At 48.1% G+C, this 19081-nt stretch overlaps 2 protein-coding genes across 2 annotated transcripts; one reads left to right on the top strand and one right to left on the bottom strand.

The window, feature by feature from the left end:
* The first annotated feature begins 48 nt into the window (after positions 1-48).
* NKRF (NFKB repressing factor) lies at positions 49-8187 on the top strand. Its single transcript, XM_027645338.1, has 3 exons — positions 49-269; positions 3507-3628; positions 5668-8187. Exons 1-3 carry the CDS (start codon positions 64-66, stop codon positions 7665-7667), a joined length of 2328 nt encoding a protein of 775 aa, XP_027501139.1. The 5' UTR covers positions 49-63; the 3' UTR covers positions 7668-8187.
* A 1834-nt stretch (positions 8188-10021) lies between these two features.
* Positions 10022-19075, bottom strand: UBE2A (ubiquitin conjugating enzyme E2 A). The gene is made up of 6 exons (XM_027645337.1): positions 18854-19075; positions 18438-18518; positions 18299-18324; positions 12978-13067; positions 11867-11955; positions 10022-11471 (listed from the first exon to the last, which is right to left on the bottom strand). Exons 1-6 carry the CDS (start codon positions 18895-18897, stop codon positions 11343-11345), a joined length of 459 nt encoding a protein of 152 aa, XP_027501138.1. The 5' UTR covers positions 18898-19075; the 3' UTR covers positions 10022-11342.
* Positions 19076-19081: the final 6 nt, after the last annotated feature.

Here is a 19081-nt window from a genome sequence, read left to right as displayed (position 1 = left end):
ACGCGCCCGGGCCCGGCGGGTCCGCGCCCCCGGCGGGGTCCGCCGCCGCGGCCTCTGCCCGCCATGGCGCCGCCGCCCGCCGAGCCGCAGCCGGAGGCCGTGCCCGAGCCGGCAGTGGAGCAGTGGCGGCAGTACAACGAGACCGAGCGGCAATGGGCGCTGCGCCGCCGCTTCATCCTCCGGCACCTGCCCGCCTACCCCGGCGCAGCCATCGACCAGCTGCTCGCTCTCTCCGTGCTCTGGACCAACCACGTCTTCATGGGCTGCAGGTGAGCCCCGGGGGCACCCCCGGCGCGGGGTCAGCGCGGCTCGGGGGGTCCCGCCTCGGGGCAGGATTTGGAGCCGCCCCCGTTGGGAGAAGGGGCTCAGGCTCCCGTCGTGGCCGAGTCTCGGCCCCAGCTGCCTTCTAAGAAATAACGGCGGAAGGGCTGAGGTGGAACGGGTTGGTGCGGGAGAATTCAGCTCCTTGACAGTTTTCTTTGCTCGGATACGCCCGTGTTTGTATTTGGAGGGAAGCAAGCTGCTGGAAAAGTTAATTTGTGTTTTGAAAGTAGTTCTTGATGTCCCGCCCCCACGACTCGTTAAGCTGGTGATGCTGTGCTTTGTCATTTAAGTGAGCAGTTTCCCTCTGCGCGTAAAGCAGCCTGTACAGTGCCCTCAATTCTCGGCTTTTCTGGGAGAAACAGGCCTGTGGGATGAAAGCAGTCCTGTATCAGGATTACCAGAATCCAGCGGAACTGGAGATCTGCAGAAACGACACCCACGTTCCGACCGACACCTCCGGTGTTGTGATTGTTTTTAAGTGGACGTGAGGCTTTGAGAGCAGAAACAACTGCTTAACGACCAACTTCAGCAAGCTGTGCAGTGACAGAGGAGCTTGTGAGCGCTGAGGGCACATAACTGACTTTGATTGCTGTTCCGTCCCGGAGCCCTGTGGGGGGAATACTTTGTGTCATTTGTACAGAGCCGAGTCAGCATCCTTAAATACAGATCTGCCTGTTCCCTTGTTCCTTTCTGGTTCAAGTACTAATCTGTTCTGGTCTGCAAGCACCGAAATTAAACATAATTTTAAAATAGCTTCCAATTCCCAAGCTTGAGTAGTATGTTAAAATTGAGAATTTATTCTTAAGAAACAGGCTGTGTGGGCCATCAGCTCATGTTAATGCGTTTGTGTGTTGTCCTGGGGGGCCTTTTTTGTGCCAGTGCTTTTGGGAATTGATGCAGTGATACAAAGTGCTGGTAACAGAAGTGAGTGAACAACTGTGTGTGAAGAGCTCAGATCCCAAGAACTGATAGAGTTTAAGCCTGTAAGTGCACATGCTGTGCCTGATGATCATCTTCACCTGTAGCTCTCAGGGGAGATGCAGTTTGGGCAGGATGGATGTTGAGCCATTACCAGTGAGGATGTTTCCCCATGTTGTGCTCAGCCAGGAACACACAGCAGGGGAACATGCTGGGCTGTTAAAGACAATTCCAGCTTTGCTTAGTATTGTCTGGGAATGGGAAGGACCTGCAGTGTTCCCTGGAACTGCCTTTTGCTGCTTGGGAAGATCTGTTATTGCTGTATCAAGTAAATAGCTTCAAAGTTTGGGGGATTTTTGTTTTCTCTTTAAGTTTGCTGGTTGATTTTTGAGTTGGTGGGGTTTGGTTTTTGTTTTGTTTTGTTTTGCTATTGTTGATTACTTCCTGGCTGAAGACAACCTGTTTGTCAGAGTAAATACAGATCAAAGTCTTTGCTGATGAAATCTGAGTGAGTGTTCTGCTGGGAGGTGATCTGGAGAATGTCCAGAAGGCTTAGAAAACATGGTCTGTGAGATAGGAGTTAGGTAGAAGGCTCCATTTAGTTTAGAGGTGGATGAGAGAAGATGTTTGTGTTCTCAGATATGTTCAAGGTGGCTGCAGAATGGGGTAGGAGGAAGCATTGTGCTCTACAGCTACTGGGATCAGGGTAAGGGGTAATGTATTAAAATCAAACCAGGGAGACTTCAGTTAGGCACTGGAGGCGTGGGAGTCCTCTGCCTCCACATGCAGCTTCCAGAACCTGAGATTGCTAAGGCCAGGTTAGACAAATACAGTGGGACTGGTTGATTTCCTTGCCCCCCCCCCAGCAGAAATCTGAGCCCCAAAGATCTCCCTCCTTTGTGAAGAAGAACGACACATGTCAAATCTAAGTTGTTTTTGCACCCTGCTGGAAAGGAGCATTGTCCATCACAGGTAATGTCCTCTCCCTGTAAGGCAGAGAGAGGAACAGAGATTCCCATCCCTCTCCCTTTCCGCTGCAAGAGGGTGAGAGTGTCACCACTATCTGCCTCCCTTTGATCCCTCCTGACATTTTCTTCCCCTGCACAGTTCCACTGCCTCTCTGCTGGGGGCTGAGCTGTGCTGGGACTGCAGGAGTGTGTGCTCAGAGTTCTCAGCCAGGAATTTAAATGGATCTAATTTCTGCCTGACCCCTCTAAATCAGGAGCAGGAAGGGCATTTCTTGAGTGGAGGATGAGTGGATTTCCAGAGCCCTTGAAACAGTAGTATTTAAAAGCTGGTGCAAGTTATTGCAGCACTTCATGACACTTGTAGACTCCTGTCCATGGGCTTTCTGGCTTTGGAAGGTGAGCACACAGGAACAGGTACAGCATTGCTTGTTCTCCATTCTGAACCACGGGGTGAAGCTCTCAGAGGCTGCTTTCAGGCCATGATTGTAGGTTATCCTTGGATAGAAAGGTTTAGGGATTTTTTCCTGTTCAGCTTCAGTGTGCAAGTGGCTTGAAATCATGTGACAGATCCCCAGAGCAATGGCAAACTGAGCTGGTCGGGGCTATAAGGCCGAGAGCAATGGGGCTGGAGAGGGACGGGGCTGGAGAGGGACGGGGCTGTGCCGAGCAAGTCCCGCCTGTGCAGAACCCTGAGTGCTGTGGCACGGTCAGGTTTGCTTGGGGTGTTACAGCCTCCTCACCTCCATCGTGGCTCGGGGATCTGAAACGTTTTGGTTACAGCACCAAGCCAGAATTTAGTCTGGCTTTTCAAAGAGTGGTCAATGAAGGCTGAGCAGTGCCTCTGTCACCTGATTGTGATGTGCAGGCTGTGGCTGCTGCCCCACACGGGACTCCAGTGCCAGCCTGAGCTCCTGAGCTTAGTTCACTGAAGCTGCTCCTCCTTCTCCACACCCTATGTTCCTTAGTGCTCCTAGTAGCTCTGCCAAGTACTGTATTTTGTCAGATAATGTGTTTAAATTTCAGTGTAGAACACTGTCAGTGTGGTGGCTGCATGGTTTGTTACTCACAAGTGAGCCCCCTCAGCTGGTGTGGGGCTCTCTGCCCATGCTGGACTGGCCATGGCAGGGGGACAGTGCTCAGCTCTGCTCCAGCAGAATCAAGGGAGTGTCTCCCTTGCACCAGCTGCTGTGTCCCAGGCAGCCTTAGTTCTCGTTTTACGTAACAAAAGCTGGTGTGTGCATGTGTGTGTTGCCCGTGGGAGCAGCTCTCAGGTGGTTTGCTGTTGGATCCACACAGATACGGGGTGCAGGTCATGGAGAAGGTTCTCAAGATGGCCGAAGGCATCGACATCGGCGAGACGAGGACCTACGAGTTGGTTCCCAGCAGGAAGCTCAAGAGACACCGCTCTCCATCAGACAGTGAGTATCTGTGCCTGTGTCAGAGACCCCCTTCCCTGTCCCTGTCTGGTGGGCATCAGTGGCAGTGTGGGGAGGGCAGTGACAGCTGACATGGCAAACTGGGGAGATGTGTCCATGATGTGCTCTGCTGGACTGCAGCTGCTCCCCCTCCTCTGCTGTGTGCATAATTCATGCAGAGTTCTCTCTTTGCTTAAGAAAATGCCATTTTTCATTTAGATTATCAGGTAATTGGTTTTCTCTAGGGATAGTGTTGGGAATCGAATCTGTGTAATGGGATCCCTGTGGGGTGGTGTTCTAACCCAAGGAGGGGCTGTATGTGTATGTGGAGATGTGGAGTTCAGCTCATTGATTTTGAGTTATGACCTGCCTGGAGAATTGTTGGGAGGAGGGGTGAAATGATGTCTAGTTTTGATTTTGTTCTTTTTAATTCCCTGCTGGAATGGAAGAGTCCTGCCTGTGTCAGCCCAGTCCCATGGGCGCAGGGATCAGTGTTCCAGCTCTAGCTTTTCCAGTGGAGGAAATGCAGCAGGCAGAGGAGGCTGGCAGTTCAACAGGCTCTGTCTGCTGGCTTCTCTGCAGCACCTTCAGAGCTGCCTGCCCTCCCTCTGGGGAGGGGTGGGAATTGTGTCCCTGTGTGTGGTGTGGGTGCAGGCAGGCCCTTGGTTCAGCCAGCACTGTGGCTGTGTGCAGCACAAATGTGTGTGTCCTGTGTGAAGCACAGGACTCCTCTAGGCTCGGATATAATCCCTAACTCTGCCACAGTTGCTTCCCTTACTTTGGCAGCCAGCAGTCTTTCTGTGCTTCCATGGACCAGCTGTAAAACTGAGATAAATACTGCTTTTCTCCCATGTTTTGTCTGTCACAGGCAGCAGCTCTGAGAGGAGGGTTTCTCTGTGGCATGTTGCACAGACAGCATAAAGAGCTGTTCTGCTGGCAAGAGCCTTTAGGTGCTGCTGCAGTGCAAGCATCAAAATACAAACAGAGCAAGAAATGGAAATGTTGCCATAATTCATCAGAACTGATGAGCAAAGGATTTAACGTGTGTTTTAAGAGTTTTGTCACCTGATTTAAATAGGAAGGAGGGGCTGTTTGTGCTGTATGCAGAGCACTGTTTTCACCTGCAGGGAGCTGGGCCATGATAACCACGCTCTGGTGGTTGATGTCTAGACAGATGTGCTGCCTGACCTATATTAGGGCTGCACACGTTGGCCCTGGATCAGGCAGCATTTCCCAGCACTGAGGTGGCCTTTTGCTCCCCCGATGAAATTACACACATGTACCACGTCAGCGTGTGGGGGCTAAATCTTTCACAGAAGTCTTGTATAACCATCTCTTAGATGTTACATATTTGCTTGTCAGCTATTTGATTCTCCTTTTCTGCAGTCACTGTGCATGTCAAGATAGTCTGCCTCATTAGCATTTCTTCTGGTGAAGGAACAAGAGGTTTCTCAGTAACATATAATGGGGCCCCCAGCCACTGCCACAGATTTCTCCATGTTTTAGTGCCCTTTAGCCAAAAGCAATTACTTTGACAGAAAATGTCAAAGCCAGTAACAACCCTGTGTGTTTTGGAAAGGAGGGTTCAATCTCATTGTGTTCCCCCTCAGATGAGAGGACCTGAAGATGAAGTAGTTTATCTGAGATCATTCCACAACCATGCAGCAGAATCAGAGCTGAGGCTCTGTCCTGCTCTGGTGTTCTGTCTTGTAGTTTTAGTAGCTTTTAATGGATTAACTTCAGAAATTACTGTATGGGTTCAGTGGGCAGTGCTGGGGGGCAGCATCGTGTAACTAAATAGGTAAAGATTTTTGTGTGGTAGTTGTGAAGGTGGAAATACCACTGTAGTGACCTGCACAAGAATGACTGGTCGTCTTTGATCAATTGTGAATGTCTTTGGAAAGAAACCTGTTGGGTTTTGGATAAGGAGTGAGAGTCCTGTGTTCAGAACCCACAGGCTCCTCCTGGAGATCTCTCTCTGAAAACATTGCCTCCCTGTCATGGACATATTGGTAATTGTGTAATTTTCTTCCATTTCCTAGGTCCAGAGCCGGAGGTGATTCCTGAGCCGCCCAAAAAGGTGCCCCCCAAGTTCCGAGTGCGACCACGTTTTGAACCCATACACTTTGTCACCAGTGCTGAGAAGGATGGCAAGAAGGACAGTTCCCTGGATAACCAAACGCAGGAGGTGAACCAGGAGGCAAATACAAACAGCATGGCACAGCCAGCTGAGAACTGTACAAATTCTTTTGTGAATGCACGGGACGTGGATCCCCAGCTCTCCGGCACAGCTGGGTTAGGCTTTACAGGCCCGGCAGCAGCAGCAGGAGCAACAGCCAAGAGGGCTGTGAATAGTGTGGACTCTACCACAAGCAGCTCGTTGCAGGTTTCTGTTTCCCCTTCAACTGCCCCGTCTGCATCAGAGACTTTCCCTCCGTCAGCAATAATGCTGAAGCAGAGCTTTATGGAGAAACTGTCAGCAGCTGTCTGGAAAAATCTCGCCAACCCAGATGCAAACACTGGGACTGATAAAATTAACTTCACGTATCTTTTGACACGTTCGATTCAGGCATGCAAGACAAATCCTGAATATATTTATGTTCCTCTGAAAGAGATCGCCCCTGCTGACCTCCCCAAGAGCAAGAAGCTCCTGACAGATGGCTTTGCCTGTGAAGTGCGATGTCAGAATGTCTACCTGGCCACTGGCTACGCCGGCAGCAAGAACGGGTCCCGGGATCGAGCCGCGGAGCAGGCAGTGAAGCTGCTGAAGAAGTCCGTGGAAGTTCGAGTTGTCCAGCGGAAGTTCAAGCACACCTACCACGAGGACCTGGTGGTGTGCGAGGCGGGCGTGTGTCGCACGGATTTCCCTCCTGCTCTCAAGCCTCACGAGGAGTTTGTAGTTGCCAACAGGGACTGTGTCCCGCTGCAGCCTGGTACTGAAGCCGTGAAAGGTTCTGCCAATACCAACAAACACTGGACTAGTTTTGTCCTCACGGAGAACGCCAGTGACGCAATAGGAATACTGAACAATTCTGCCTCATACAACAAAATGTCTGTTGAATATAAGTACGAATTGATGCCCAACCGCTCGTGGCGGTGTCAGGTGTATCTCCAAGATCACTGCCTGGCCGAGGGGTTTGGCACGAAAAAGACCAGCAAGCACGCAGCAGCTGAGGAGGCCCTGAAAATCCTGCAGAAGATGCAGTCAAATATAGCATCCCTCAAAGTGACCCAGGTGCAGAAAGTGGGCTGCTCGTCGCGGGGCTCCGGGAGGAAGAAGGACCTGAAGGACCTGGTGATCTATGAGAACTCCAGCAATCCCGTGTGTACGCTGAACGACACCGCCCAGTTCAACAAGATGACGGTGGAGTACGTGTTTGAGAGGATGACAGGCATGCGATGGAAATGCAAGGTGATGCTTGAGGATGAATTCATCGCAGAAGCAGTTGGAGTGAAGAAATCTGTCAAGCATGAGGCAGCAGAGGAAGCTGTGAAAATCCTCAAAAAGACTCAGCCAACTGTTGTTAATAACCTGAAGAAAGGCACCGTCGAAGACGTCATCTCCAGAAATGAGATCCGGGGTCGATCAGCAGAAGAGGCTTTCAAACAGAAGATCAAAGAAGACAACATTGGGAACCAAATTTTAAGAAAGATGGGCTGGACAGGCGGTGGCCTAGGGAAAGATGGGGAAGGAATTAGAGAGCCTATTTCAGTGAAAGAGCAGTTTAAAAGGGAAGGACTTGGGCTTGATGTAGAAAGGGTGAACAGAATTGCTAAAAGAGATATTGAAGAGATCATTCGAAACTATGCACGCTCAGACAGTCACATTGACTTGACTTTCTCTAGAGAACTGACCATGGATGAGCGGAAGCAGATACATCAGATAGCCCAAAAATATGGTCTTAAAAGTAAATCCCACGGGCAGGGACACAACAGATACTTGGTGGTGAGCAGGAAGCGGCGCAAGGAAGATCTGTTAGACCAGCTGAAGCAGGAAGGCCAGGTTGGGCATTATGAGCTTATAATGCCCCAAGCAAACTGAGGTGAGGTGTCCCCTTAGACCAGAGACTGAGCTTCCTGGACACTCGACTAAAGAAAGAGATGCTGCATTTTTCTTGTGGGTAATAATATCATCTTTTACTTTGGCAATATAATTTCTAAAATGTTGTTAGGCGTTTAGAACCGACCGAGTTCTGTTCCAGTACATTAGCACAACCCAAAAGCAGTAGTGCAGTTACTGTATGTGTCTTTGATATTACTTGTTCCTTCACATTTTAATAGTTTTGTAATAGCAAACACACATGTCCAATGAGAAGGAATTTGACATCATTTAAAATCATAGGTCCATTATTCTTCTTAAACAAGGAAGGAAAAAGAAGCCTTTTTTTTTTTTTAAATAATTAAAACAAAGGAAATGCAGTCAGGGGGCATAAACCTGTATGTAAAATTGATATTAATGACAATAAAGTTTTATTTCTGGAAAAAAAGGATTTGTCACACTTTGTATAAAAAAAGTGTGAAAACTGTTTATTCTTGAGAAATACATGTATTGAGGTCTTGTCTCTGCCACGTGTGTATGTACAGTATGTAAACCTTAACCAGCAGTACAGTTTTATTCATAGATTTCTACCCCAAGTCTCCCATTCTGAGAATCACTGAAGGCACCTTCGTGGCCAGCGTGTTGGACTGAGAGAATTCCAGCGCCTTTCTACCTTGGAGAACTGCTTGACATGTGCAAATGCCATGGTGAAGTGTGAAATGTAAAAACTGGAGGTAAATGCAGAGCCCACGCTCAAAGATGCTCATGTAGCTTGTGGGGACTGTTATATAACTTATTTTTTTACTTTGAATATCAGCTCTTTAATCCTGAGCAAAACCAAATCTGTGCCTGATTATTTCTCCGCTCCATCCCCTGTACCTGTGCTTGTGCCTGTCAAGGGCGATTCACCAGTGAACTTGTGGCCTTGCTGTGACCTGTGTGTGAGTGTGGCAGCTCTCCAGGAGGCCAGAACGCTTCTCTCCGTGCCAGGGAAGCAGGCTGACCTCTGGCTGTGCTGCTCCGCCGGCAGCACCACAGGACACGGTGCTCTGTGAGCCTTGGAGAACATTCACTTCATGCTAGGGAAGCATAAAGGTTAGGAACTGGCCTTGGAAGAGCCCAGAGTCAGGCGTGCTGGTTTTTCTGTCAGCACTGGTTCTGTACCGCTAAGTCGGTCCTCATGCAGTGTTTTTGTTTGTTCTTCTGTTATTGTGTCTCAGCTCTTGCCTTTGGTTTTCTGCTGCCTGTATTTGCCTCTCCATCTCTTTATGCCATCCTCTACCTTTTTTCCCCACCTCCTGTTCTGTTTTTAAATCCTCCCAGTGCTTTTTTAAATACTCCTCTATTGCTGAGGCAGGAGCTCCTGGTGATGTGTAGTTTGAGGCATTTTCATCCCTGCAGGATGCCCTGGCAGGTGAGACTCGCTCAGGAAGCAGAGTGAGCATCCCCTCCTCTCCCTGCCTGGCTGCAGCACAGCTTCTGCCAGCTTGGACTGCTGAACTAACAACTTGCTGCTGCTCTTGCTGTAGGAAAATAATGTGGCAGTTAATTCTGAAAGTAGATTGTTTTTTTCATTTTGTTTGGGGTTTTTTGTGCATTATTCCTTTTCTCTGGTTCTGAATTCTGCTGTCAAGAATGCTGGGCTCTAGCAGATGGTGCTGTAGGAGTGGAAGAAGCCTGGTACTTTCTAGGGAGATATTCCTGCAAGCAGGAGTGAAGCTCCCCCTCCCTAACTCGGGTATGCAGCAGCTCTTCAGAGCTTGCTGATGCCAAGAAAAGCAGTGAGAGCACCACTGGTGTTCAGGATGAAAAATGCCTCTTTTGGGAGAGGTGGGGACTGGCTGTAAGTCGGGGTAGTGGCCCCGTGTAGTCTGTGCAGGGCAGGGTGCTGCTTTTCCTGCCCCGGGAAGTGGCCGTGACCCATCTTTGCTCAGCACGGTGCCCGTGCAGGACCTGGAGTGCAGGTGTAGGTTTGGCTGGTGGGGCATCAGCTGTGGGAGCTGAAGAGCAGCAGCCCCACCCTCCCCCGTGAGTCTGTGCAGTGTCAGGGCTGGGGAGACACCACAGTTATAATGAAGGCCGTGCATAAAGGCCGTGCCTGAGCAAGCGGTGAAGGGGAGATTGGTGTTTCTGCAGCTCATTTCTGGCTGCCTTGAGTCCACTCTGCTATTTTGGTGGGTTTTTTGTGACTATCAAGACAAACACAAGAATGGAGGGACTGTGAGGAGGGCTCCTGTGACCTTGGAGTGACTTGGCCCTTCCAGCTGCTGCCCTGAGTGGGAAGTGTGTCAGTGCTGGAGCTTGATCCCACACCCGACTGCTGCCACCCCAGTTAAATAAGCACAGTTATACACTTCTTGCCTATTTATACAATAAGCACTAAGGTTACACTTTATTTACAACTTTTGAAAAATGTACAGTTTCTTACATGGGTTACTTGTGCAAAGTTATACTTTTCAACTAACAGACCAATGTGCACACAAAAGACACTGGAACAGTGGACAACACAATTGTAGGTTCCATCCCACACTGCTGCTTAAGGTTCTGTATCCAAAGGTACAAACTTGCCTTACAAAAAAAGTGAGTCTGGACTTACAAATGTTTTTTTTTTTTTTTTTTCAGAGTTGAAAAAATACTTTCATAAAACTGAAGGGAACAAACTCAAGCATGCAGCAGTAGCTCACACAAACCACGTGGTCATCTACAAAGAGCAGAAACTGCAGAGACTCGAGTGCCTACCCTGGACTTAATTCAAACTTTCCACAAGACAAAGTTAGATCCCAAAGAACTTAAATCTTTCTCAGCTAAATATAAGGGGCAGGAGAAAGATACCAGAGGAGAGTAATTCCACAGCTGAACAGGTCATGTTTTACCTCTTCCTTAACATGGAAGGCCTTTTGCTGAGTACCACACCTCTACCTGGTTTTGTCCAGTAATGCCTCAGTGACAGGACTATAGAAACCTACTGACATTTCTGTAGGCATGTCCTTTAAAATAATAATAATAATAAAAAAAAGGGCTTGTTTCTTGCCCTCAGTAAAGATCCAAGTACCACAGCTGAAGTGATTTATGTAGATCTGTACATAAATCTTGCATGTGAAGTGCAGAAGTAACAAGCATTCCAGGGTCTTATCTTTGAATTGGAATCAATTGAAGAGTTGATTTTTTTAACATGAGTAAGGAGTCAATAAACCAATACAAAAAGGAAACAGGTTATTTCTTCACTCAATACTTACAAATGCAGTGGGGTTTAAACCAATAGTAGAGGAAGTGACCAGCCTGGACACATCAGCACTTTAGTTAATATCAGTTAAAAAATGTGTATGTATATAAACATCTCTTTTATCAAGCTACACATAAGCATCACTGTGTATAACACAATTACAATTAAAAGCTTAGTGTACACTACAGAAATGCACAATACTGCCCTAAGACTGGAGAGGGACCACAGAAAATGAATTCAGCATCAGTAACTCTTTTGCAAGTAACCCAAGTACAGAACGTTTGACTTCAAAGTGGGTGTGTTCTGATGTCCAAGGAGAAGAAGCTTCAGCAAGGGAGGGTGGCAACAGCACAACAGCTATTCTGCTTGCAAAGTAAATGCTAGGAGGAAAAAGATGACTCGGACACTTTGTTTATTTTCCTCATCAACAGAGTGTTCATTTGCATCATCCTGGGTCAACAGTCACGCCAGCTCTGTTCTACTATTGCAGAAACCCGTTTTTCATATTCCCGCTTATTCTCTTGGTATAGCTGAGCTGCCTGGCTGTTTGCTGGACTGTTCGGATTTGGCTCATCCAATAGAGACTGTGCAAAGAGAAAAAGATCCTTAGGCATTGCAAAGTACACAACTTTCCAACGTGTCCTGTAAACCACCCACTCTAATCAGAGCACAGAGGTTAGTCTGGGTGCAGCACACTGCACTCCTGCAGCTGGAAGGCACCACAGGCTTTGGCTACACTGGCACTGCTCAGCACAGGGGACTGTGACAGCCAAGCAGTGCATCCCTGGGCAGGTCCCTGCAGTGCCCACCTGTGGCACTGCCCAGCCCATTTACACCTGGGAAGGATTCACACTGGGCCACTATCAAGGTACAGCTGCTATACTGACTCTTGGGAGAGGGGAAAAAAATAAATTTTCCTGAGCTGTTTTTGTCAAAGCATCCTAATTTCGTTCCACCTTTTCATGCAGAGTTCTTTTACCTGTATGGATGTTAAGATGGAGGAGACATCGTAAGTAGGACTCCAACGATTCTGAAGAATATCCAGACATATACTACCATCTGCATAGACTAGAAAAGGTTCAAAGAGAACAGCTTAAAACAGAAGTTGTACAGCTACTGCCTTTTTCCTGCTATTGCCTGATGCTGAAAACCAACATTCAGACAGACACTACAACAGTCCATAGCATCTGACAGACTGCAATCCAGCCAACAGGCCTGCAGGTAGGAAGCAGTGAAGCCCCTCACCAACACCTGCCTGAGGTGTTTAAACTCAACTCTCTAACATCAAACTTCTCTGTGTCATTGTAACAACCACAAATAGATTTTAAAGCAAAAAAACTTCAGCTACCCAAAAGTGAACCAAATAAAGAACAGCAGCAAACAGCTGTTTACACTCAAGGCTTCCCCAAGAAGTCTCTACATCAGTCAGAGTCCAGTCACCTTCCTCACAGCAGCTACAGGAGAACCTTCCTTCCCTGCACATTTGAAAGTGTCAGGTATTTCTTCACAGAGCTGATATTTTGTTTGGAGGCCAGGGATACCTCTCCAGCTTTAGTTACCAAGGAAGGGGATTTACTGAACAATCTTACTGTGACTAGCTATAGTGGAGAGTAACACTACACTTTGTGGTATATTGCTCTTACAGGGATTTTGGGGAAGAGATGGAAGTCAGCTGCATTCAGCAGCATCACTATGCTGTATCTACAGTACAACAGATAGAAGTCCAAGGCACTGCTATTTAATTACAAAACATTCTTCTGTAAGGCTTAACAACAGGCAGTTGAGAGAGTTATAGCACAGTACTGCACTGTAACACCTGAAAGTTAAGAAGCTCTTTTTATTGCCCCTTTCATTTCAAGCCTCAGCACTGCTCATGTATCCATCCTCACCAAAACTACACGGACCCACACCGGATTTTGCTGCCTTATTAGATAGGGGAAACTTTTATAATTATTAGATCTTTTTCTAAAGCAAGCTATAACAACAGAAAAACACCACAAAAAAACAAAATTCCTCCCCCCACCCCCCAAAAAACACCTACAACCCAACAAAACAACAGAAGTAAAACCAGGCATTGTGTAAGTACTTACCATTTGGATGGAACATTTTAGAGACAAATCTAACAGTAGGTGGCTTATTCGGGTATTCTTCTGTGAATTCTATTGTAAGTTTGAAAGTTCCTGGAGTTGAAAAAGAGATAAGCAACCTTTATTCAACAAGAATTTACACAAGGGATGAGTAAGTAGCATCCCTCCACAACACACACTGACACTGTTGTGCTCACACCCCCATGCTGGACATGGAACACGGACTGGGCAGCCCTACAGCCATTCCTCTACTCCCTTGGAGTTGATCATTAGTGCTGAAGTCCCAGACAGTGCTGGTACAAGAGTATCTCCAATGACTTCTACTGCCAAAACCACCAACCCAGTCAAAGGGCCTGTGTAAGGAATTAAATCTGCCCATGAGGTTTTCTTTCACAGAGCCCAATCCCAGCCCACTGTACAAACAACACAAGTGGGTGTACAACCATCTGCGTAACAGCCAGGATTCGGTAAGTCCTATCTATGGAATGTGCTGTCATGACAAGCACCTTATTTATTTTCTCTGCATTTAAAAAAAAAAAAAAAATCATGTTTCTCAACAACTGTGAGGTAATCAGACCTTACTGCAGAAAAGCAGTATTGAATGCAGCATCCAAATCCAACAATTCAAAATAAAAATCTCACCATTTATTTCACACTAACTGGTCTTCCTTGGAGAAGGACTGATTAAGCAGAAACAGAAAACTGCAGCTGAGTCCCACTCCAACGTTTTAACAGCCTGCACCAACGTAAGTTATTTTAGCCCTTCTCCTCAGGCTGTGACAATCTGAGAATAAGAAGTCTGTCAACTAAGCTGCACACATATGGGTCCAGGGGATTAAGGACTGCTCCTGATTCAGATGGATAACTAAAGAACTCACACACTCCAGTGCAGACCCCGTGAGCTTCTCCTAACCACGACATCACCTGAGAGCAACCAGCCCGGGCGGCAGCTTAGGAAGGGCCTGGAGAGAAATCTCTGAAGCACCCTCATATAAATATACAGCTCTTCTGTAGGAGGACTGCACCTTACAGTAGGAGCTGTAACAAGCTGCCAGGGTGGACACACTGCCTTTTTCAAAAGGAATTTTTATGTATCAGTGAGAGGTTCAAGTTCCCTCCACCCCCCCCCCCCTCAGTGTCCTTGCTTCCTGCTATGAGGGAGTTTTCCAGCACTAATATAATGAAGTTATTCCTTTCTTTGGCTGGTAAACGTGTGCCAACAACTGGTAGCCAGAGAACAGATTTTTTCCCCCTCATTTTCTTTTCAGATCAGCAAGGACCTGCAGTATCTCCCAGGGACTCCTTTCTGTGTAAGGAGATAAACTGTAACACTGAGTTGCAAGAAATGAAGGTCATTGCTTTGACGTTCCAGTTTGCAAATGAAGACACAGCACAGATGCCTCAGTGCTTTCCCTACAGCAGGGGGAAGTCTCAACACCCTAAAAATAAGTTTTTGCATGTTTGTTTTTTATTAGCAGCCTAACAACATAAGAGCACAAAGCCAACACCATGCTATCTTAATGTGAAACAAAAAGCCCCAGAACAATATAGTTAAGACTGTTCAAGTTAATGGAAGTCTGCAGTGGGGCTTTCAAGCTTTACCCCAGCTAGTCCAGAAGCACAGAGCCAGGTCTGAGATCAGTTTGCAAGCCAGTACTGGGAAGTCAGTAACAACTTCTACCAGCTGCAAACATCAGGTCAGGGTTACTTTTCCTTCCCTACATGGTGACAGTCCCAAGCAATGCTGGCCTTTTAGAACCAAATGCTTAGAGATGTGATTCTGAATTTCAGAGATTGCCTGCCCCAGTTCTGGTTCTCAGTACCTCCTCCTGAGGAAGGAGGAGTGACTAAGCAAGCAGCAGGCTGAAAACTGAGCACAAACCATCACAGGGTAGAGTTCAACAAGCACACTTGAGCCAATGAATGCTGGTCTGGAACTCTGCCTGAAGTGGGAGCAGAAGGGACAGACAAGACAGCCCAAGGGCAGTAACAGGCAGTTTGGTCTTAGAATCTATTTAAAACTACTGAAAGAAAGGGAAGCTTTTGTCTCACCAGAGACAGGACAGCATTACTTTAAACACAAATCTGAGCGAGGGGCAGACAGTGCCCAGCTGGAGTATCTCCCTACTCAGATTTCCACATCAGGGCCCAGAGTGGCAATGGCTTTTTGGAACAGCTCCCCAGTACACAACACCTCGTTGTTGAGCTTTAGTAAAGGACAAATCCAGACATCTGACAAACCAAAGTCCAACGGTCACTCACACTGAAAACCAACACAAGTCAATCAGGTGTCACAACACACACTGCTGGGGATGAGGCCTTTGGTGTTTGGTCTGTCACTAATTTTAAAGCTTTCAACTGGTATTCCTCACAACTTACCCTATACAGCCATTTTTAAAACATAAATTATCACAGTCACTGTCATTACTGATATTGGGATCATCACTGAGGAGAAAACATTCTGTTTTCTCTCCTGTACTCACCTTGTTGATCAGCTTCTCCTGCCTCAGGACTTCAGTCTCTGACACAGCTAACAGAAGTCTCTGCACAACCCATGTGCTGGCCCCAGCAGCTCCCCAGAGCAGGGCCTGTGCCCCTGCTGGGCCCCCTCACTGCAGGCAGTGAGAGCAGCCCCTCCATTCCACTGCCCACAGAGCAGGAACAATCTCTTCCGCCCCCGCATGAGGATCACGATCCATATTCCACAAGCAAGGAACAAACCACAACACACAAATGCCTTGCCTTCTCTGCTCAAGCCTCCTGCATGACGACAGCAAGGCAGGATACTACAACAGCTGTATTACTTAACTCTCTCCAAGCCAGGAATCCTGCACTGACCACATTATTGTCATCCAGTTTCAGAGAAACAGGTCTGAAAGACTGGGAGAGCCTGGGCTTCCACAGCTGTGCCAGCACTGCCACTTTAGATGCCACACACATATAGATTCTGAGAAATATGGTGAAGGGCAGGATAAATATCCCCAGGGTACTACTGCAGACACCTGCAATCGAATCCTCTTAAACGAGAGGATGGAAGTTATGCTGCTGATCTGAATTAGTGGCTGCTCCTAAACTGAGCCAGCCTGAACACTGAGTTGTGAAAACACCCTCCAAAGTCTGGGGGTGGAGAAGGAGGGATGTTAGCTGCAGTATGTTGCACAGCAAGTAAACAAACATGTTTGAACTTCGGGTTTTCAGTCCAGATGCCTCAGAAGTTGGGACTGGGGAAGGGCCTCAGCAGAGGGAGGATAAAGAACAGTAATTCTCACGATGTTGGAGTTATTACACATTGGTTTTAACAAAAACCCCAAAACTTCACAGGCTACTTTCACAAGAACTAAGCTATCTGAAGTCTTACAGCATCACCAGAAAGTGCCTAAAACCAAAAATACAAAAGCAACTTCTGAAGCACTGACCTCAAAGGCTTCATGAGAAAGATTACAGAGTTTCAGTGTACCTTTGACTCCCAAGTTACAAAATAAGCCCAAACTAGCATACTGTTAAATTAAAATTCCCTTAATTTTACCTACATTAAGCTGGACTGCACCTGGACTGCACTACCATTATCTGAGCTGTGCTACTCTACTCACTTAATGGAAAAGCACAGCTGAGGCACCAGTAATGCCACATCTCCAGGCACCACTTAGTGTTTTGTTATCTAGCACAAGGTAAGATATGCCCAGAGAAGAGGAGATAAGCAGATATCCTGCAACACAAGACACATCTGTTTTCTTGAGCACAGTGTGAAAACACACACTTTGCTATGAAAAGAGCAATCCATCACAGCCTGAGATTACAAAATCAACCAAAGCAGGGCAGCAGCAGCCTCAAGCAACTGCCTGGACCTCAAACTGCTGCAAGTCCAACACGTCCTCGGCATCCGAGATAAAAAAATGATGCTGCCACAGAAAGCACAGAGGAAATCAATATGTCAGGGCTCTCAAAAGCAGTCCTCAACCTTCTGCAACTAAATGGAAATGTATGGAAAAAAAGCCCTTATAGCATCTGTTAACCACACACTGAGCTGGAAGAGCCTGAGCATGGAAACAACCTGCATTTTAGCACACTGCAAGGAGACAGCTTCCTGCTCCAAACAGTGAATCACTCCATTAGCAGCAGTGCTCCAAGAGCCTAAGCAGCTCTAGCAACCCTCACAGAAGTTTAAGGGAGCCTTCTTTAAAGGTTACAAGATGAGATAAAATGTATTTAGTCTATCAGTTCTATAATACAATGTTATGGAACACTTAAGTTCTAAACATTAGACTGTTGAAGCAGCTACTACAGCAAACAACTAACCAAATACATTTAAAAAAGTAACTGGAATCTTTGCAGTTTTCTTAGGCTTGAGATATTTAAGATCTTCACAAAGAAAAACAATCTGCAGTTTAGAGGCATGTCCACAGGTGCTACCTCCGAGGATAAACAGAGACATGGGAGTTGGCCAAGAACAACATAAAAGAGTTAAGGAATTTTTCCTATGCTTTTGTCATGAGTCACGGAGATCTAAGATTAATTATAGCCTGCACTGAAAATATCTTACAAAAAAAATGCATCACTGATTTCAGTTAGACAGTATTTCATGTCTAACAGGTTTTCACAAGATGCTGAAGTATTCATATGGCACCTGTAAACCTATCAAAGGCAATAAGGCCAGATGGAAACTACAGGTATGTTACCAGGACCTATTTAGTCAGTTTTTAGAGTTAAAAAGCCCTTTTAATCTTAAGCCCTGAATGATAACAACTGTAGCAGACTGAAGTAAATGCCAAAAAAAAAAACCCCAACCCAACTGTTCTGAACTTCCTCAAACATGCAGCCCATTTCCTACTTCAGCTGGCTCACATTGGGACTTACAAAACACTTTCAGCACCAGAAAAGAAACACACAACTCAAACAAAAGACAACGGTTCTAAACCAGGATTTTGATGGTTCTCCAAATATGAGTGTCCCTAAAAACACAGTCCAGGGTTCAACAGAAAAGCTTGAAGAGCCTTAAAATGTTACATTAAATTAGGTTTAGGACAGCCAGACTTCACGACTGCAAACAAGACCCTACAAGCTAATCTGTCTATCTCAGTAAATCAGCACAGCAATCTAAATCTACGTCAGTTTTTGGAAGTGGGAGTAAGGGGAAAAAAAAAACAACAGGGTATTTACTTAAGTCAAGCACACGGGTGTGCGGTCAGGTGAACGTGACCCATGCCCCCCCTCCACCCCGGGCCCACACCTGTTGCAGAGTCCACGGCAGTGACACCAAGGCCGTGTCAAACCGCACCAGTTTCACCCCCAGAACGCCAACCACCAGCCCCGCACGCCGCACTTACCGTCCTCGAAAGGGGTCCCCTCGGGCCTGGAGGAGGGAAAGCAAAGCACAGCGTTACCCCGCGGGCAGCCCGGCTCCGACCCCCGCGCGGCGGCCGAGCGGCCCCTGCGGCCCCGCCGCCCCTGGCCGCGCCGACTCACCCGAAGATGACGGCGTTCCACACCATGATGTTGTTCTCGGAGGGGGCCCCGCTCACCCCGGCCGGGGGATCCTCCTGCAGCCTGCGGGACACAGGGACCGTGAGGGCGGCCCCGCCAGCGGCGAAACCCGGCCCGGGGCTGCGCAAACGGCGTAACCCGGCCCGGGGCCGCCGCCCTGCGCAAACACCGTACCCGGGCCCGCGGCTGCGCCAGCAGCGTAACCCGGGCCGGCGGCGGCCGCGCTGCGCAAACGGCGTAACCCGCGCCGGGCAGCGCCGCCCGCGCTACGCCACCAGCGGAGCGCGCCCTGCCCCGCCGCCATGTTGTGCTGCCCCCTCCTCCCCCGCCAGCGCTGGGCCCCTCGTCCTCCTACCGCCCGCCCCCCCACCCCTTTCCTCGGCCCGCGGCCTCGGTACCTCTTGAAGTCCCGCATGAGGCGCCTACGGGCCGGAGTGGACATGGCGGGCTGAGGGTTATAGCTCAGGCATACACTGCCGGAGGGAGCGCGGGGCGCCGAGCGCGGTTCGAGCTCCGACTGAGGCGGCGGCGGCGCTGACCGACAGGAGCGATCGCAGCCTCTACCACTGCGGCAGGCGCGGGGGGGGAGCCTGAGCTGCACCGACTCCTGCGCCGGCTGCCGGACG

This window comes from Corapipo altera, unplaced genomic scaffold, assembly GCF_003945725.1.
Source record: "Corapipo altera isolate COAL_440 unplaced genomic scaffold, ASM394572v1 65, whole genome shotgun sequence".
Classification (NCBI taxonomy): domain Eukaryota; kingdom Metazoa; phylum Chordata; class Aves; order Passeriformes; family Pipridae; genus Corapipo; species Corapipo altera.
Note: the sequence above shows the minus strand (reverse complement) of the source record. Positions and strands in the feature narration are given on the sequence as shown.